Source organism: Rattus norvegicus, chromosome 9 (assembly GCF_036323735.1).
Source record: "Rattus norvegicus strain BN/NHsdMcwi chromosome 9, GRCr8, whole genome shotgun sequence".
NCBI lineage: Eukaryota > Metazoa > Chordata > Mammalia > Rodentia > Muridae > Rattus > Rattus norvegicus.
In genome coordinates, this window is record NC_086027.1 from 73,575,021 (window position 1) to 73,596,351 (window position 21,331).

General features: G+C 40.0%; 1 protein-coding gene across 2 annotated transcripts in view; it reads left to right on the forward strand.

The window, feature by feature from the left end:
• Ccnyl1 (cyclin Y-like 1) overlaps positions 1-21,331 on the forward strand; it is a 36,443-nt gene that overhangs the window by 9,537 nt on the left and 5,575 nt on the right. The window contains exons 3-9 of one of the 2 annotated variants that reach the window (XM_008767164.4): positions 1,545-1,619; positions 2,990-3,024; positions 8,808-8,908; positions 11,711-11,746; positions 13,691-13,742; positions 15,515-15,634; positions 19,495-19,661. In XM_008767164.4, coding sequence (XP_008765386.1) covers positions 1,545-1,619; positions 2,990-3,024; positions 8,808-8,908; positions 11,711-11,746; positions 13,691-13,742; positions 15,515-15,634; positions 19,495-19,661 — 586 coding nt within the window. The remainder of the gene's footprint in view (positions 1-1,544; positions 1,620-2,989; positions 3,025-8,807; positions 8,909-11,710; positions 11,747-13,690; positions 13,743-15,514; positions 15,635-19,494; positions 19,662-21,331) is intronic. The other variant, XM_063267898.1, reaches the window with a different exon arrangement.

Below are 21,331 nucleotides of genomic sequence, written 5' to 3' on the forward strand. Positions count from 1 at the left end.
TACATTTTAACTGAAATGGTAATATGTTTGCTTTAGAAGGAAGTAGTTTCTGTATCTTTAGAAAAGAGCTTTAGGTTAGAAACAGACTAGATCTCTGCCTGTCACTTCATGCACACATGGCTTTGTTTTCCCACATAGCTAACTTTATCTCACTCTTAAAGATGTCAGAAAAATCTTAAAAATAATTTTGTGTGTGGGAGGGGTATCTTCAGAAGAATCAGTTGATTGTACCCCTATAACTCTTAGCCCTCTTGAGGCTGAGGTAGAAAAGATCCAAGGGTTCAAGGCTAGCCTGAACTATATAGTAAGATACTATCGCTAAATAGATAATTTAAAACTAAAATAGATAATTTAGATTCCTGTTACATTGGGAAATCCTGAATATGTTCATGTGACAGTCTGTTTGCTATTGGAGGAAGAGAAGGCATTCTAAGTACACGTATGGTGAGTGCTGAGTTAGACAGAAGTGCTGGTGGAGGTGGTGTTTATTGTGTGTGTGTATGAACAAGTGCAGGTGCCTAAGGACGACAGAAGGGAGCGTGGCCTTTGGAGCTGCAGTGGTAGGTAGTTGTGAGCCACCTCATGTGGATGGGTGGGTACCGGGACCAAACTCAGGTCTTCGAAGAACAGTATCTCTAACTGCTGAGTCATCCAGCCCAGTAGAGTAGTTTTTAATATGTCAAGTATATATTCTATAAAAGCCACGGGTGTAGTGGGTACCCTGTGATTACTACTAAACTCCCTGTTCAAAGAGTAGAATGCTAGCTAGCAGGGTTTGGCAGTGTTACCTCACCATTTTTCCACCTGGATCTTGTTCCAGTTTCTCATGAGGTGGGTTAAATGGTTTGAGGTGAGCATTGCTAAGGAGTGTCATAGGTTTTGACCTTTCTCATTACAACTTCCTTTATCCTACATCATGCACAGTGTACATTATGATTAATTAAGACCCTGTCTTGGTTAAATAGAACAAGTCCCATCTTGTTCCCAAGGTAGACTGCAGCAAGAAGTGAGTGAGTGTGCCCTTGGAAATTGAGGGCAAAAGTTAAGTCGTATTCATGGAAGGTATGTGGATTAGGCTATTGAATCTTTATGCAGCCCTGATTCTGCATGGTGAATTACTCCCATACAAATAGTTAACTAAACAGATCCTTTTGTCTAATGAAGTTAGAACCAGCCAAGTGGTTAAAGAACATTAAGACCAGTTGTCTGTGTTGTAGCATATGTGCTATACTGAGCAGTATCTGACAGTCTGGGAACAGTTTAGTAATAGCAGCACAGAGATGAGGAGGGGGAAGGGAACATAACTCTACTACAGTGTCATAAGACACTTAGGTATGAACTTAGGAGTCTAAACCATACCTGCTAACTTCTACATGAGTGGCCACATTCTCAAGTTCCCCAGTAAAATTTGTATATTGTTACCTTTATTTTCCTCAAGTTCATATTTAAAAACCATTTCCCTATAAGAAGTATTAGTCATAATTTTCAAAAACATCTACTTTTCTTCCGAAATAATAATCACATCTTTTCCTTTCCTTCTGTAGATCTAGCTTTGGAATCAAACCCTTCCGACCACCCGAGGGCAAGCACAATTTTCCTCAGCAAATCTCAAACGGATGGTAAGACTGTTTCTCCACTGAGGAAAAGACTGCATAGTGCTGATATTCAATATGTTAGAGTGTCGTAGGACTTGTCTACTGACTTAAGCTTTGCATGCATTTACTTCTGATGTGGCGTGAGATGCTTTGCTCTACTGCCACTCTTAGGGGAGCATCTAGATTTTGTAGACACACTCCCATTGCTGTCGATGTAGGTGTGGTGTGGGTTCACAGCTGTCTCTTCCCTTCCTTAATCCAGTGTATTGCAAAGACGAATGGTAAGATTTAGGGTTAAGTGAAACACCAAAACAAGTGTTTTATATATTTCACATAGTACCCCCTCCAAGTAAGCCTGTGTCACACCCAGATTTGTGTAACCCAAAACTTTCAGGTCATTTAAAACTTCTTCATTCCATTGCCACAAACCTCAGAGCAAACATGTCCTAATAATTCCTAAAAGGCTTGTTAGTGTGTAGATTTGTGCTTATTTTACATTGAGGGTCTGAACTGGAATTCTTTTGTTTGTTTGTACTATTTTCTGTGATGTTTGGTTAGCCCCCTCCTCCATTTTTAAAAGGTAAATAACTTTTTCTGTTAATTATGACTGTGACTGTAATTGAGGATTCTGCAGCAATACTGGAATAGTGCGGTACTGCAGCCCAGCTTTAAGGGGATGTGGTACTTCTAGCCTGTATTTTCATACTTGTGTGTATTTTGCAAGTCTTGGACTATATCCATTCTCATTACTACTGCTGTATCTCCATGGGCTTTTCATGCATAAAGGGTGAGAAAGCAATAAAAGAAAAGCTGTCTGGGGTTGGGGATTTAGCTCAGTGGTAGAGCGCTTGCCTAGGAAGTGCAAGGCCCTGGGTTCGGTCCCCAGCTCCGGAAAAAAAAAAAAAAAAAGAAAAGCTGTCTGTGCCCCTCACATCAGTGGGAAGGAATGTGTTGAGCGTGCGGGCCTGGTGTTCACAGGGGATCTGGTGTGGCCAAGTGTCTGTCTGACTTTGTGTGCAGTGCTGTCATGCACACTTAGGTTAGCACTCTCACTCCAGGGCTCATCAAGGTAGACCTGGTGTTGTTTAGGTGTGTTGTGTAATACACCTATTATTATTAAGTGAATTTCTCACTGCCCTAAATTATTTTGACACTTTCTTTTGTATATGGAAATTCTCATTTGTGTCTATTCTCTGTTAGCTAAAAAATAAAATCCAGTTTTTAGATTTACTTTATGGAGTTGATTTTGACAAATTTATTTTGTTGGAAACTACTTTTAAAGTAGAACTGAATTTAATTTTTGCTTGTTGATAATCAGAAATAGTAGCAACTACTTTTATTGTTCTGAGGTATTTGTATCAGAATTGATCGATTAATTTTTTTTTTATTCTTAGTGCGTGAAAAGAGGAAGAGCAACCATTTAAACCATGTAAGTAAATAGTTGAAAAGCTAAGGAATCAGTAGTTTGATTAAAACTATGTCTGTAGTGACTTCTAGAAAATGTACTGGGAATGTAGTACTATTAGCATAGACTGTTTATGTATACTTTCTAAAATTCTTTTCTCATATTTACTTAGGAAAGTCTGACTTAATATCATTTTTAAAACAGGATTCTGACATTTTATTTACTTATAGTTAGATAACTTGAGTGTAAGTACAGACATGCATGAAGTTTTATCCATTTTTACTCTAATGTTTTTTGAAGATTTATTTATGTGTATGCCCGTAAGAGTTTTATGTGTACAGGTACCTGCAGAGGCCAGGAGAGGGAATCAGATGCCCAGGAACTGTGAGTTGCCTGATGTAGGTGTTGGGAACTGAACCTGGGTTCTCTGCAAAAGCTCTGAAGTGCTAAGCTATTTCTCCAGCCCCTTAGTCTAATCTTTTAAGTGAAGTAACAAGCCATTAATTTGGGTACTATGCTGATTTCCCATCATAACAGGTAAAAATTGTTTTCCCTCTTCTATTTCCTCAACATATACATTATTTTTTAATCCTGTCAGTATTGCATTATGACTACTCACGTAGTTGCTGAGTCATGTGACACACCCTTAGTTCTTTGTCTTCAGTGGGTTTGAATCTGAATTCTTCATGCCCTATGAGCTCACATAGCCAAATGCAGTCTGCAGCTCTGGCTGGTCTCCCTGTGTGTACATTCTTGTTTTCAGTGTGTAGGATTAGCTTTCTAACCAGCCATCTTTTCTACCCCAAAATGTTGTCACATATGTCACATGTCTGTCAGGAATGTTTTCCATCTACTAAATGCATCTGTTCTGGTTCTTCTGCAGGCGCCCTTCACAGCCTGTGCCATCCCATTCTGGCTTTGGCTGGGTTTAGCGTAGGTCTTCTCAATTTATTTTTTTCCTGGAGTATGTCCTTGAAGTTACTGGTATCTCAAGACTTCTCTCTTGTATTGGCCCCTCAATGTCCTAGATGCTCTGTTCCCCTTTGTCTTCTTATATTGTACTAGAACACCTATTCTTGGGAGGGGACATGTAAATATTTGTTGTGATCTGGCCTGGACAATTCCTTCTATAGATAGAGTTCTAGGTTGAAACTACTTTTCACAGTCCTTAGGATACTTTTCTGTTATAATCTCAAGTACATAGGATATAGTGTTTCTGTTAATTTGTTTTTATGTATTTCTTGTGGTCCTGGGGATTGAAACCAGCACTTAGAACACCCTAGGCAAGTTCCCCTGGGTCATATCCCCAAACCATAACGCTGCTGTTAAACATCTGTTGCTGTTGTATGAACATAGACATTCTACTTCTCTGGAGGTTAAGTACTTAATCTCTAGTATTCTGAAAGTTTATGATATAGTTTGTCATGGACTTTTAAATTTTATTCAGAGCCAGTATGTCTGCAAACAATTTCTTCCAAGTTTTTTTCTTTTTTCTTTGATATTTTCTTTTTTTCTTGTATTTTTGTTATTCAGATGTTGAGCCTCTAGACTAGGATTTCAGTACTACTCTTCTATCTCTTCTTTCTAGTTTGTCTTTTTCTTCTTGATGATTCCTTTGCTTTGTGTTTTAACCCTTCTTGAGTTTTTCCTAGGTCTTCATTTACTTCTGAAATGTTAGCATTCTCATTAATTCCCTTTTCCTATTGCCTTAATCTGATTGTCTTGCTGGAGTCCCTCAACTGTAGAGCTGCCCTTGGCTTCCTGTGGCTGGAAGTACCATACATTTTTAACTGAAGAGTCATACTGTAAGGATTTGGGGGCCAAGCCAACTTGGGGACTTCAGTGTCTTTTCCTGGGGTCCCAATCTGTAAGACAGTTTGGTTTCTTCAGAGAAAACCCTCTCAGTTTTCTACCTGTGAACTTTGTTTGCTCAGTGCAGATTTGCTTTCTAGCAATTGCCGAAGTGAGCCAGTTGTGATTTTCAGTGCATACTTCTGCCCTTGCATCTCTGAGACTGGCCTCTTTAAACTTTCAGCTAAAGTAGCTAGAATAGGTGTGTGAGACAGGGCCAGGTAGACTGAGGGCTCTGACCTAGCTGGCTTTGGCTCTGGTAAATGTTTTATCTCACTGCCCAAGAGCTGTGTCTCTAAATTCTAGTCTGCTCATAATTCTGTCCCATTAGAGATCTGTAAGTTCCAACATCATGTTACCATACCACCTCTTATTGCTGTTTTGAGACAGGCTCTAATGGGCTAGCCTTTACTCCTGATCTTTCTGTCCCCATCTCTGGAGTGTTGGAATCGTAGGCAAACACCACCATGCCCAATTTAGTTTTCATCTTTTAAAAGCATTAAAAAGCCTGTCAATCCTGTTTCCTGCTCTTGATAGAAACTTTTATTCTTTTAATTCAAATGAAATTTCTTAAAGAAATAGGTTTGTGGTCAGTCCATGATGTTTAAATGAATATTTAGAGGCTGGAAAAATGACTCGGTGGTTAAGAGTGCTTCCTGCAAGTTTGGTTTCCAGCACCCACATATTGACTCACAACCATCCACAACTTCAATTCCAGAGGACCTGAGGCCCTCTTCTGACCTCAGCAGGCATCAAGCCTGCACATGGTACATGCATGCCTGTGCTGACTGAATACAGATAAAGATACATTCACTCTTTGTTCTGTTTTAGTAACCACCTATTAGATAGGGTTTTGCTGGTCTTGTTTCATTTTGTTTTTACACTTTGTAGACTTAGGTTTATGGTGTAGTTTATGGAGTTTCTAGGCCAGCAATGGTCAGGTGCTAACCACAGCTGGCAGCTCTTCAGTTTTCAAGCAACATCAAGAGAAAGCTTGCTTTAGCTGCTTCTTACAGGCTTGGCTCAGAGATTGTCTTCTGCCATTGTCTGCTTTCCAGACTGAAAGATTTGACTAGTTGTATGTTAGCTCTGTCCCCTGCTGTGTACAGGTTAGTGGCAAGATTTTGTCTAAGGTTTTTTCTTTGAAACTAGGAGTGTGTTCTGAAGAGGGAAGCAGGGCTGAGTAGCAGAAGTGGCTGCTTTTCTGGGTTAGATACAGGAATCCGTCTCTCATATGAGGAATTTATGCTCTGAACTGACAGGGGCAGTGTTTGGTGTTTCTAGCCAGTAAGCTGCTGATTTGCTAAGTGAAAAGCAGCTAGGGGTCTAGAAGACAATCTACTTAAAATGTTTTAATATTTTTGAAGAAAAACCACTATACATTCATAATTAGAAACTGTGTATAGTGAAGAAAATGGGAGGAAGCTTCACTAGAAGGCCTACCTACCAGCTAATCTGTAGTTTGTTTCTACTTCATTTTTAGTGTTTGTTTTGTTTTGTCAAAATTGACTTTTACCAGGTATATGCTGTTACCCCTTAATACAAGTTGTACTTCCTTAATTTAGAATCCATAATGTTCCAAAATATGAAATCTGAAACTTTTTGAGTGCCAACCTAATACCACAAGTAGAAAATCCCACATCTGACCTCATGTGGTGAGGTAATAGGCAAACAATAAAAACAAAAACTGCACCTGGGTCCCATCTCCAGGAAATCCCAAAACCCACTATCTTTCTATTGCTGTGATGAAGTACTGTGACTAAAAGCAACTTGGGGAGGAAAGGATTTATTTGACTTATATTTTCACATATTTGACATGTCGTCAGTCAGGAACTATTGCAGGAGGCCCTGGAGAAGTGCTGCTAACTGGCTTGTTCAGAATGTTCCTGCTTTCTTATAGCACCCCTAAATCCAGCAGCCCAGAGGTAGCACCACCCACAGTGAACCAGACCCTCCCTCAATCATGATTCTCAATCAAGCGTTATTCAAGAAAATGAACCATAGGTTTGCCCGTAGGACAATCTGAGGGGGGCTTTGTTTTTTTCAATTGAGATTTCTTCCAAATGACTGTTGTGTCAAGTTCACAAAACACTAGCCAACACACTACAATACTTTTGGTCCTGAGGATTTGATTTGAGATCCCCAGTCTATAATAGTGACTCTAAATGGTAGCTTCTTCCACTGGAATAAAAGCATTTCAATGAATCAGTTTCATTTTCATGTTGTATTTATCTTTTGGGTTAATAAAAGTATGTACTTTAACACATAGGTAATGTAAAATATATATATTAACTGAACAGTTTAAAGATCACAGCTTTAGATATAACTAAAACACTTCCTTCTTGAAAAGATATTTAATATTTCAGATAGCACCATCTGGGGCATTTTGATAAAGAACAAGTGGCTTTATAGTGAAACAAACAGAAGGCTGTTCTGCCTGCCATGTGAGAGTTTCTGACTGTGGGCTTCTGGCGCTTTTTACACGCTCCGCCCTTTGAACTGTGTCTTCTGAGAAAGAGCTCATGGGCACAGTGGTGACAGAGAGGAAAGGAAGGCACATCTGAATAGTGGGCTCTGTAAGAGTGCTAAGTTATTGGTATGTGGTTCTAAATGCTGCTGCTCTTAATCTTTATTCAGTGATGCTGTTTGACTGTGGACCTAATGGGTCTCAACATACCTTAGGCTGTTTCAGTGTCTGGTAATTGCTGTATTCTTGCGTTCTTTGCCAATGAATGGATACTTCTAAAGTGTTTTAAAGATAGTTGAGAGGGCTCAAAAAGGTAATTGTCTTCTTTCCAGTGCCACTGCAGGCAGTTCTTCACCAGTTCATCTGTAGTAAGACTTTTCTCCCAAATTACAATTAATTTTTCGGTACTAGAGTTGAATTGAGGGCTTCAAGCATACTAATCAAGCAAATCCTCTACCAATGGGCTACATCTCCAGTCTTATTTTAACTGTTCTACCTACCATGTGAGTGTTTCTGACTGTGGCTTCTGGCAGTTTTTACATGCTCTAATTTAATTAGAGTTAAATTATACTGTAATATTTATTTTTTATAATATTTTAACTGTAATACATAATTCTTCAAATACTTGAACTCCATGAAACTGGTAAGATTGTGCTTAGCGTTTGGAGTTAGGACCATTGAGAATTATTCTTCTGGAGACGCAGTTTAGGAGACCCCGAAGAGAAACCTTCTGTGGTGTGGTTGTTGGCAGAGATGTGCTGGAAGGTGGATGGAGCCAGGGGACAGAGGCAGGAAGGGCTTCCATGCACAGCACAACAAGAAGGTGTCATGCATGACAAATAACTCTAGGAACAACAGTAACACTGATTTCCTCATTTATGAGACAGAATGGCAGCACACTTACACGGGTAATAAAGGTTAAGTTCCTCAAGTTGCTTTTGTCTTCTGTTTTTAGGTGTGAGGGAATGTTAATGCTTCAGGGAATAGCCCAGAGAACTTGTGGCCTCTGGTATAAGCGATTGAGCAACCAGGCACACCAACTCTAGCATTGGAACACTTTCAGACTCTAAGATATGTATTATTCACCATGTATTTCTTAGAGTAAGATTCTCTTAGGCCAGTAGTCAAGACTATTTTATTGTAGTGACTATGTTGAAGTAGAAAGCTGCCATTTATGAGAAAGTACTGAAGCCTTACGTAAAGTTTATAATGTTTCTAAAGGAAGTTGATGGAAGAAACTTGCCAGGTCTGATTTGTAGATACCATACCGAGGGCAGCCTTTTATAACACGTTCCTCAACTATGATCTGTGGACATTCAAAACCTCCAGTGGGTTCCCTGCAGAACCACACATGCTGTTGCACTCACTCATGTACTGTAAAAATACCTTAATGCTTTATCATTTGACATTTTAACCAAGGAAAAAGAAAGAACACATTTTCTAGGTTTAACTTACCGTGACATTCTCTTCTATCTCCCTTCCCCTTCAGGTATCTCCAGGGCAGCTTACTAAAAAGTATAGCTCATGCTCAACAATATTTCTAGATGACAGCACAGTCAGCCAGCCTAACCTTAGAACCACAATAAAATGGTGAGTACCACTAGGCTGCCAGCGCTGAGCGACAGGCCCCTCTGCTGAAAGCCCCTGAGCCACGCCTGGTCATTTCAGTCCTTTGATTGTCCTGTTAAGACACAGTTTAAGAAATTGGGGTCAATTAGATACTGATTTTTAAGGGACTGAGTGTAAAATTTCAATTTCCATTTTATCTTAGACTGCATGACAGAAAGGCAAGCCAGTTAGCAAACAAGAAATCCCAGGAAAAGCGTGCTTCTGTCAGGTGCATTTTATTGTGAAAGCAATGTTGAACGTGAGAGATGTGCCCAGATTGATTAGTTACAGCCTGAGACAATGCTTACTGCTTTGGAAACTACCTTTGAATAGTTTGTCCTCTACCAGCACCATCGTACACAAGCAGCCTCATCCATAGGTGACAGTGGGAGAAGACCGTGAGCAACATTCAGATGAGCTCATTCTATGACAGTGGCAGAAGGTGCAGAGCTTCCCCTGCACTCGAGTTGACCAGGGAATGTATTTCCTTGGTTTGTAACTTGATTTTTTATTAACATAGTTTGGGAACTGTTTGGTTTTAGAGTGTTAATGCTTTTAATCCCTAATTTTACTCCTCAGTCTAAAAAGCATAATCAGCATATAATTCTAATTTTGTTTCTGATATGCTAGCTTTAACAAAATTTTGGCCAATTATCAGTAATTTCATTTAAAATCTACAAGTTCCTATTCATTGTAATGTATCTTTCCTTTCACACTTACAACAGCAATCGAGATTAAATTGTGTTTCAGCAAAAACTGAGACTCACCTCTGCAGGTCTTGAGTTAATTAATCATCTGTTCAATAATCACTGGGTGTGGGTTTCCAGAAAAGCCTCAATCTGGGAAACTAAAAGGATAATTGAAGTTTCATTAGAGTCTTCAGATGATTTTGAATTCAAATGATTCTGATGTTTCTATATGCAATTTGTTTATTTTTAAAGAGTAATCCTGGTCATACCAAGAGGTTTCATGTCCTTCCCCCAACTACAATTAGTCTAACTTTTAGGAATCCACTTTTGAAAGTACAGTTTGTTTTCTTTAATTATATTTTAAAAGTCAGTACATTTACTTGATAAAATAAACATCAAGAAAATTAAAGCAAATTGCTTTTAGGAAAGATTTTGAAAAATGCTTATCATAGGCAATAATGTATGATTCTCGAGATTAAAAACCTGTTTTGACTCAGACAGCCTTTTTCAGTATACATGCCTGCATGTGAACATGGTGGCTCATATTTGCAATCTCAGAAGTTGGGGGCTGAGATGGCAAGATCCAAGAGTTCCAAATCATGCTCGGCTACATAGCAAGTCAGAGGCCAGCCTCAGCTCCATGAGACTTTGTCTAAGACAAGAGAGATAAGGGCTGCAGAGATGCCTCAGTGGTTAAGAGCATTGCCTGCTCTTCAGAGTTCAATTTCCCAGCACCCACATTGGTGGCTTACAACTATCTAGGATCTGATGCCCTCTTCTGGCATGCAGGGGTACCTGCAGATGGAGTTCTCATACATAAAATAAATAAAAGAAAAAAAAAACATTTTTCCGAGTTTTGTCTTCTCCTCAGTTCGTAGATGAGTACAAGTACCTTAAGAAAGGAGATGCTGTGAGGCATTAATGCCATTGGCAGAAAACATCTGAGCAAGTCCTTTGATCTTCCCATATCCGCTTCCCAACCTTTTCAGCACAATGGAATCACCCTAGGAACTTGAAAGTAATCTTGTTACCCTAGCCTTGTTTAACCTAATGCCAATTGGTCAGAATGCCTTGGGCTAATCTTAAATCAGGGTGACTCTGTTATGAGGCAAAATTTGGGAGCCACTGCTTACTGAAAATAAAGAATTGTGCCTGCCTACTTGGTGTGGGACCTTAGACTCATCACTTTTAAACATTGGTTCCCTCTTTTCTAATCAAGTGATTGTTGGGTGAGCTGTTGTGTAGGTCTTAGTGTCCTTTTCAGAACCAATTTTTGTGTGTGTGATTTTAAAAATCAGTCTGAGGGTAAAACTGAAGCACTGTAGAAGTATCCATCTTTGATGTCAACAATGTTACAAAGTTCAAATTTTTAAATTTATATACAACTACTTCTAAAATTCAGATTTGCCTTCCCTCAAACATATTCAGTTTATATTTTAGATGGCATGGGCAGATGGCAAATAGAACACATTGTTCTCTAGTTCATATCATCTGTGGCAAACGTAGTAGAGTAACACAGTGTCTAAGGGTCATGTCTTCTTATTAATCTTTTACTTAAACTAGTTCAGGAAACCTCCAAGAATACTATACCTTTGTGCTGAATCGAAAGCCCTAATTTCAGGATACCTAGTCCTATCAGCAGAGTTGTGGGCACTCACTCATATTTACTAAGTTGTCTACTAATAATCACAGAAGTGATTTTAAATGCTTTTATTCAGTATACAGAACTTTCATTACTTACGTTAGGGAGCTAATGGTCTGTGGTGGTAAACGGATAGTCAGCTGTAAATTATCTGCAATCTGAGGCCTAACCAGAAATCCCTACTGTTCTAATCAGACATGTGCACAAATACTACAACTAAGGCTCTATAGGTAGAAAGGCAAATGACAGGAGGGATATATAAGCATTTGCACATGATCATAGTCAACAAAGTCACATCCTTCTACAGTCATGGTGTCTGGTTGTGTAAGAAGTCAGAGCACTGTAAGTAGAGTGGTGCCGTTCTAACTATAAGACTTCAGGGCTTCTCGAAACGTCAGCCCTGCTTGAAAATGAGAAAATAAATTGCTTCAAATATTTTTTTTCCTTCCACAGTGTGACCTTAGCAATATATTACCACATAAAGAACAGGTGAGCATGTTAAAATCTGTCTTACTATTCCAGCTAATTACCTTGCTAATACCAAATATATACAACAATATATATATATAAAACAATAGACACCAGAAGCTATCGAGTGTTTTTATTATAATATTGAAATGAATCTTATTAGAGTTCCTTGTTCTTAGGACCCTTTAAACAATCTCTAGTTACTGAAGATTCTAAACTTGCCGGTTCATATGTATTAAAATGTAAAAATATACATTGTAACTAGCACAGGAGTTTTCAAACTTGATCCTAATAATTTTTAACTATTTCCTTGTATATCTCCTCTGTACGCATTGTAGGTTGTTTAGCAATGTTACAATTGTCTGTTCCCATTGAGAGAAAAAGTACAGCAAAGAACCATCTTGTTAACATAATTTTTTTTTTTTTGGTTCTTTTTTTCGGAGCTGGGGACCGAACCCAGGGCCTTGTGCTTCCTAGGCAAGCGCTCTACCACTGAGCTAAATCCCCAACCCCAACATAATTTTTTTTAAAAATGACTATTCTGTGTAAAATTGAGAAAAAGCACGTCATTTGCATTTTTATAAATTTTAATGTAGGACTTAGTAGAAGACAAATAGAGTTTCATGTTTCCTTGTCTTCAACTGTCAGTTTGTTTTAACAAAGCAAGAAACCCAGTCCTCACTCGTATTCATTTGAGGGAAAGTTATTTTTAAAGCTTTCAGCTTTTTTTATCTTTTGATTGTTTGTGAGTTTCCCCATGTACCCCACTTTCAGACTTGGATACTCTTCTAGGACTACACCAAAGCTCATCCTAATCAAATTCTGTGTTTCTCAGTGAACCTTTACACTGTACTCATTGATCTGTGCCTGTATAATAAATGAATCTTTTACCAGTACAGATTTGGATGATACATCCTGGTCATATGGAAAATAATAACGAGTCACCTTCTTTATAATGCTAACAGGAAGTGTGAGCATGGAGAAGCTGTAAGCACATAGTAGAAGGCATAGGGCCACAAACTTGGCTTTACAGAGCTTGTCAGCTTGAATTTTATCATGACAAATTGTTTTCCTCAAAGTGAAAGGCTACTACATTCAATTTTGATAGTATTTGTAGTTACACATAAAATGATATTCTGTAAAAAGGGGGATGGCTGAGTTCACAAGTAAATCACATTCAGAATATTAGAAAAGAAAGGCCAGGATTTAGTGACATTAATTATCAAAGATGTAAACACAGCAGCAGGCTGGGGAGCCAAGGGCAGTGTAGTGCAGTGGGGGGAGAGTGCTGGCAGAGCGAGGGCCATGCCTGGATCAGTCCATTTGTTCATTCGTGCTCGCTCTCTCCCAGTCGGCTCTCTCTCCTAGTCGTCACAATGTGCAGTTGTAAGAAGCAGGCAGAATATATAATGAACAGTTTTGGAGCCCATGTGCCTCCTGTCAGGGACTCTCCTGAGTCTACAGCCTCACAAAGCAGTGATTAAATAAGTGAACTTCATTTGTTTGCTTGGTGAACTCTTACACACACACACACACACACACACACACACACTAGTGTTTTAAGGGGGGGGCAGTTAAGTTTTAATTCATACTATTTATAAAACACAACTGTATAACTTAAAACAATGCAGAAAATTAAAGCCAGGTATTAAAGCCAGGTAGAAGCCTGTGAAATTCAAATGTTTTCACGTTCATCACCATTCTGAGTTCCTGATGTCCACTGCTGCTTACAGGAGGGGGAAGTTTAACCTGGTTATTGGCCCTGCCTGGAGTGTCAGTCTTTACAGGCACACTGACCAGCAAAGATGCCACAATGCTGAATAAAAAGAGGTTTTAAAACTGGGACCCAGGAGGAATTGTAAACTGCTTGCATTGTTAAAGGTTGGGCTTCCCCTGGGCCTCGCCCTACATCCAGCAGTTGTTAACTAAGACACTAAAACATCCCTGTATTGTTGCATTTTACAGAGATGCAAATAGATCCCTAGACATTTTTGATGAGCGGTCACATCCTCTCACAGTAAGTATCTGTTTGCCTTTCTTAAAATAGTGTTTTTCTTTCCTAGAACTGTGTTTACTTCATGTCTGCTTGTTATATAGCTGATGAGAAAACTAGTCCCTCCAGCTTGAGTTAGGAGTGTTGGACCGTAGCTGTGATGGAGTAACAGTGAGCTAAGAGAAGCAAATGTATTTATTGTCTTAAATAATAGAAAAGTCAGCTTTTCTAAAGATACTCTTCAGTAACATCAAACAGTATAAGTATTTGTAAACATCCTTCAAATACGTAGAAAAAAAAGAAATTAGGAAACTTTAAATCAGTTAAAATGGTATAAGCCAGGTGTGGTTTTGGGTATATGTGTAATTTTAGTACCTTGAAGGCTGAAGTAGGATAGTGATATGAAAGACAGTCTACATAGTAAGAGCAACATAGTAAGATCCTAACTTGAAAAACAACCAATCAATCGAAGAATCTACAAAAATTTAACAGGTCACTTTATCAGACATATGCTGGCCACTCATGATACTTAAGAGACACACATGCTGTGACTGTTATATGGACAATGTTAAGAGCCTATGGTTATAGGAAACAAAATGTTTTGGGTTTTTGTGATGGTTTGTATATGCTTGACTCATGGAGTAGCACTATTAGAAGGTGGCCCTGTTGGAATAGGTGAGTCACTGTGGGCTCGAGTCCCTCGCCCTAGCTGCCTGGCAGTCAGTCTTACCCTAGTAGCCTTCAGATGAAGATACAGAACTCTCAGCTCCTCCTGCACCATGCCTGCCTGGATGCTGCCATGCTCCTGCCTTGATAATGGACTGAACCTCTAAAACTGTAAGCCAAAACCAATTAAATGTCCTTATAAGAGTTGCCTTGGTTGTGGTGTTTCTGTTCGCAGCAGTAAAACCCTAACTAAGACAATTTTTTTTTTAAAGTATGTTGCAGACAAGTGTCACCCCTGTAATACTTTAGGATCAGTATGATTTCAGCATTTAAAAAAAAAACAAAACTGGGTAGGAAAATGGAAGGGCATATATAAAATTCCTGAGCTTGTGTTTGTGTGTCTTTTTAATAAAGGATGAATGGGTATGAATAATTATAGTATAGCCATATATCGCCTAACAATGGGTATATCCTCAAACATGTTAGGTGATTTTGTTATTCTGTAACAATTGTAGAGTACTTCATCTAAGATGGCTGTAGTAGTACTCACTGACTTTATGGAACTGATATTATATATTTAGTTAATCACTGCCTGAAAATGTCATTCTTGCCAATTGCCACACTGTTTATATTGAAAAAAAATGAAAGTCACTGGGCCTGGTGACACACACTTTTAACCTCAGCACTCAGGAGGAAGAGGCAGGTGGATCTCTGTGAATTTCAGAACAGCCTGATCTACATAGACAGCTAGGGCCACAAAGGGAACCTGCCTCAAAACAAGCATACAAACAAAAAATTGAAATAAGTCATACTACCCAGGCCAACAAGATGGCTCAGCAGGTAAAGGAACTTGCTGCCAAGCCTGAGCATCTGTGCTTGACCCCCAGTACTGTAAAGGGACAAGGCCAACTCCTAAAGTTGTCCTTTGACCTCATGTGCACTGTGACTGTGCATGCCCATACACATATTTATACAAACATACACAATGAATGCTGTAAAAGCAGCCATACTACCCAATTGAAATTGTCTTAAGGAACGGGTGAGCACAATGTGGAGACAGACCCAAGTATTCTTAAGAATACTTAAAGATTTCCTTCACTCAGTATTTATATTGTATTTTTTTCTTTCAGAGAGAGAAAGTTCCAGAGGAGTACTTTAAGCATGATCCTGAACACAAATTTATTTACAGATTTGTTCGCACACTCTTTAGTGCTGCACAGCTGACAGCGGAATGTGCAATAGTGACATTGGTAAGCTATTCCTTTGCTGCCAAGCTTCATTAGAAAGCTTGTACCCAGATATTTCAGTCCTTGAAATTATCATAAAATCTTTAATAACCTTCTGAAGGAACCCAAAGACACACACTTGAATTTTACAGTCATTATGGCTTAAAATGTTACCATTGCCTTTATCATCACAAAACAATTGCTAAGAGAGAGCTCTTCCCTCTGCTGAGAGAGCTCTTCCCTCATACCTCGATACACATGTGCAGGCATGTTGATGGGGCAGGAATGCAATTCACTGCAGTTGAAGGCTCCCAGCTTCTTTTGTACTGTGTGCTTGGCCACTGTCCATCCTCTGTTTCTTGGATGATTGCTTATTTCTGCCTGTGAAGTTCCCAGGATTATAGTGCAGTAGTTCTTAGAAAGACTTTGTGAACTCACTAAGCTACAGGTATGTGCTTACCTTTATGTCGTTACCCATTGAGAAGGCCTATAGAAAGACTTACTTTGAATAATTCATGTTGTTCTAGTGGTTAGGATTTTACTGCCCTGCAGCAGATGCATAGTGAAAAGTCAAATGCTTGGCCCTGAGGAAAGATGACTACCTATTTCTTTACCATCCAGCTAGACTCTAAAGGAGAAACATGTCTTATGCTCATGATCAGATTCTTCCTGTGGCCACTAATGCTGTGGAGGAAGGAAATGGGGTTGGAAAGAGAGAGAGGAAGAACAGAGGGGCCCTGCCTGGCCCTTGAATATCCAAGACTGCAGAATGAATTTGAGTCAGAAGTAAAGAATTAAAAATATTTGCTGAAATGCAGAGAGCATTAGCAATGAAAATGGGCAGCCAACCCTCACAGATCTGTCTTCAGTGTTTGAGAGGAAAGTCTACGGGGAGGAGGCAGAGCGCACCAGGAGGAAACGCAGGAATGAGTAAGAAAAGGCAAGATAAGGCACTCCCACAATGGTAAAAGCTGAAGGAGGCCACAAGCCACTGGACAACCAGCTGCTCTACACCACTGTTGTAGCACCAGGACAGAGACCAGAGCACATAGGACAGGAGTCTTGCCTTTAAAATATGTCCTGAGCATAAAGAAGACCACGGTTGTTTTTGCAGATGTCTGTTTCAAGTAGTTGCGTTTTACCATGAAAATTAAGCATGGTAAAGGGCTCATGAGTGACTGGAGAGTTTTTTGTTTTAGATAAATGAGCAGAAGACTGTAGCAGGAAATATTTAAAAACAAAACAAAACAAAACAAAAAAAAAAAAAAAAAAAAAAACCATGCTCCTGCTGGCAGCCCATTCTCATCCTGACAGACTCTCTGACCCAGAGCTCTGAAATCTCTCCACCTGGCTTGCCACTCCAGCCCCATGCTTCCAAATTCCCATAGTTAGTTGGGGTGCACTTCTCGCAAATCCACACTTTGCCACCATATCTCTCTGGAACCCAGTTGAGTCGCTACATGAAAGAAAACACCACACAAACTTAGTTTACAATCAGCAGGTAACACAGTTGCTGGGTGCAGCAACGAGATCCTAATTTGTAAGCCATTCTAAGTTAAATCCTCCAGTAGTGGATCCCAGTGATCTGTCACCTGATCCAGGTCCTCCACTAACCTACTACATTTTGTCTCAGTCTCCTCCCTCCAAAAGCCAAGTCTCTTTTTCCTGCCTCCCCTCTTTCTCTCTCCAACCCAGAAGTCCTCGCCAAGTGATTAGTCCCCTGAAGTCTTTATTCATTAGGGGAATGTTCTGCCACAGAAGACCTCCTTAGAGAAGTGGCATTTGAACAACATCCTAACTGAAAAGAGGAAGCAAGAAGCTTAGGTATTATATAGGCAGTGGAGCAGTGCTGAGACCAATGGTTTTCAACCTGTGAGTTGCAACCTCTTCAGTAAATTATGATTCATAACCGTAGCAAAATTAGAGTTATCAGGTAGCAGCAAAAATAATTTTATAAATAGGGGTCCCCACAACATGAGGAACTAACTGCATTAAAGGGTTGCAGCCTTAGGGAGATGGAGATCCTCTGGGCAAGACTGATACAGGAGCATCCCATGTGCTCAGGAAAGTAGGATGGCCATGTGAGTAGGAGTGAGGACTAAGGGAAATTAGGGGAAGGAGATGCCAGGGTCAGTCTCACAGGGAGAAAGAGGTTCCAGGTTGGTTAGTAACTTTTGGTAAGTCTTGAGCATGGGAAAAAGTGATCTTAATTTAGGAGGCTTTCCTGCCTGTTTTGGGAGAGATAGATTACAGTTAGAGGTCAGAATAGTGGAACATTAGGATGCTGCACAGTGAGACAGGCAAGCAGTGAGAAATGCCCCGGATCGAGACTCGCTAGATTGCCAATGAGGAGAACAGGAACAGGTGAGGTGCTGCTTGCAAGACTGCAGTAGGATAACAGTGTTTGGGCTTCCACAGCCAGGCAGGTGGGAAGTGAAGTGAGAAGGTCTGGGTCTGTAAGTGAGGACATGGAGGAGCAGCTTGGCAAGAGCTGTTTCAAATAGCAGCCAGAGCAGGAACAGGTAGGTGCACCAAGCGGTAGGCTGGAGGTGGGCTGGTATGTGTGTGATCTGCTGCTGAGCTGAGCTGAACAGAGCAACCAGACATTCACATTGAACTAATCTCTGGCAGGGGAGAAAGACCCACAAAAGAGAAGAGTTGGTTTTGATTTGAGGAAAACCAAGTCCTCACTGTGTCCTCACTGACACTGGACAAGTAAGTGTTCCTGAGGACTAGGACCTAACATGCCTGTCAGAAAAGGGCAGTCAAGATTTGCCAGTGCTCTACTGCTCTTGGACTATTTCTGGAAGAGCCGAGGGTACCCTGAGAGAGAGATTCATTCCTCAGATACTTGAGAGTGCCAAGTATGGGGGCTGGAGGATAATCTCATAGAGAACATGTAATATTTGGCAGACATTCAGGTTTGGAAAAAACTTGAGTTTGAAGAACATTACGAAATCTGAGCCATTAGTCTAATGACCTTTAAAAAATGATTATCTCTTAAAAGTAAACTCCTTTTTTGCCCTTTTTATCTTGATAAAAAGCACTTAATACCATATATGGACTGCCTTCCACAACTGAACTCTTTTTTGTTTCTACCAATTATAGACCATAAATACTTGTTGGGGAGCTTCTCTTGCCATTCTCCAAACTATTTGCATTAGCATTTACCTTGTACTTAGTATTGTCACTAATCTAGAGGTGATTTAAAACATGGGACTGAACACATAATAGTACTCAAGAGACTGAAACAGGCATACTGTGAGCTCAGGGCCAGCCTGAGCTATATCATGATACCCTGTCTCACAAAGCACTCACTTATGATCGCCTGCTTCAGTCTCTGGAGTGATTAAAGGCAAAGGAATTAAGTTGCAGATTAGAAGTGAGAGTGGAAAAGGGAAATGATTGTGTAAAGGACTGTGCTTGGATGCAGGTGGGTCTGTACTGTGCCTGTGGCGCTGCTCTACCCAGCAGCCACTGGGAGGCTCTCTCGTCCTAGTCCCACAGTTACTGTGAACCTGAAAGGGTTTAAATATTCTCAGGCTGACTTGGTTTTTATACATTTAAGCCTAGCATTAACATTGCCTGTAAAATTACATGTGGGAAACTTGCATTTAATGAACAGCCTGAATCAGCACTGACCTGTTTGCTGCTCTGCAAGCATAAAGATGACACCAGTATCACTCACTCCTCAGGATGCCCTTTACTGAGTGACAGTCCTCACTTACTCTGATGCATGGGCAGGGGCGGCAGCAGAGATGTCTGACTCCAGATCTGACCTCTTGGTGAGGTAGAGCAGAGTCTCTGTAGCACTGCCTAATGAAACACCCACACATTCAGTACGTGCCCTGAACTAAATCAAAGATCAGCACTCTATTCTGCAGGTTTACTTAGAGAGGCTCCTAACTTATGCTGAGATCGACATTTGTCCAACCAACTGGAAAAGAATTGTTTTGGGAGCCATTCTTCTTGCCTCCAAGGTTTGGGATGATCAGGCTGTATGGAATGTAGACTATTGCCAGATCCTCAAGGACATTACAGTTGAGGACATGTGAGTATGTGAGGTTTTGGAACCATTTTTCTAGTACTCTTACTTTGCGACCATAAAGTTTTAAAACTTAAAGAATGTTTTTAAAGGCTGTTTAAAACTCTTGTTTAAAGTTCTTAAAACTTCCCATCATGTATGTGTTTTGTTATAATGAATTTCTGTTCAAAAGAATACACTAACTAAGCAGCTGCTTAGACAGACAGTAGAAATAGACATAAAACTACATTCTTACCTCCAACTTTATAGTAGTCCATAGTTTCCATCATTAATTGGTAGGTCTTGGTAGAATATGTATAATAATATATACTTGATAAATTATCTTTCTTGTGTTTTTGATGACCTTTGCAAGAACAGCATAGTACAGTATATATTTTATTACTTTGTAAAAGCTACCTATTCTCCCTTTTTAAAGGGCATGCGCCTGGCTTTTGAAAGCATCTGCCTGTGTTCGTGTCTCAGAGCATCTAGACTTCTGTAAAGTTTAGCTTGAGCCTAAGTCATTCATTGTCTGTTTACTTTTGCTGCTCCCCGACTCCCTTTTAATCTGAGTATTTATAACAGAAACTGTGAGGTACAAAAGTAAAAGTTTTACCCCCCTGCATGTGGAGTGTTGTTTGTTTTTAGCGATGATCTTGTGAGCCAGGAAGCCAGTTCCAGGATTCCTCTCAGGCAGCCCTAGAAGCAGCTTGGAGGTTTCCGTGGCTGTGAGCACACTTAGCACTTTCCCTGTTACCGCAGCACCCTGCTGGCCCCAAGACCACTGAGGGCATCGCCTTGTGATGGCCACTAGCATCGGGCTCATGCTGTAATGGGCAAGGCTGTGGAGTTTGCAAGCAGGATGCACACTGGAGAGGTTTCCAGCAAACTCTGAAAGTGCCCACTTGACAGTGAAAATGTCACTTTGTGGGTAGCACTCAAGAAGTCGTGTAGTTCTGAAGAAACTCCTTGATTATGTTAAACATCATAGGAAGACTAAGGTATGAGGGTAATAGAAGTTAGCCACTTCTGTAGTAGACTGTCAGTCAGAATTACCGAAGAGACCGCTACAGCAGCCGGAGTGTTTGGTGGGAATTACTTCTTTCCTAAATGGTGTGGCACTGGTAGCCATCTTAGCAAAGGATATGACAACAAAAGAATCTGAAATAAATAGACACTTGTGAGTTACTGAGGCCAGAGTGATTGGTCATTGTGTCAGTCCCCTACAGACTGGCCCCTGGGAAAAGGCAAGATGTGTAATCAATGCCACAAGTGACAACCGAAAATAATTATACACACTACACGTGATAGCTGAAAATATCTTAAAACTTAAACTTAGATAATAGGGGCTCTCATTGTAGTTGTAAGATCAGAAAAGATTCAGAAAAATGTTAGATTTCCCAGACATGAGCCCACTGCAAGGGCAGTGGTGGCAGGGTTGAGGCTCTGGTACTCACAGCCCTTTTGTTATGAACAGAGAAACACCAGGAGACATGTTCCTAACAGTTGCCTTTTGTTTATGATCTCAGCCAATCAAAGAGCATGACAACAAGGTTGATACACATTTGTCTCCTTCCCCTGCAGTTGTTAAAAATGTGTGCCTGTCATATTTTTCTTAAAACTTCCCACAATGGATGTATTTTGTTATAATGTATTTCTGTTCAAAAGAATATGTTAACTAAGCAGCTGTTGCTCAG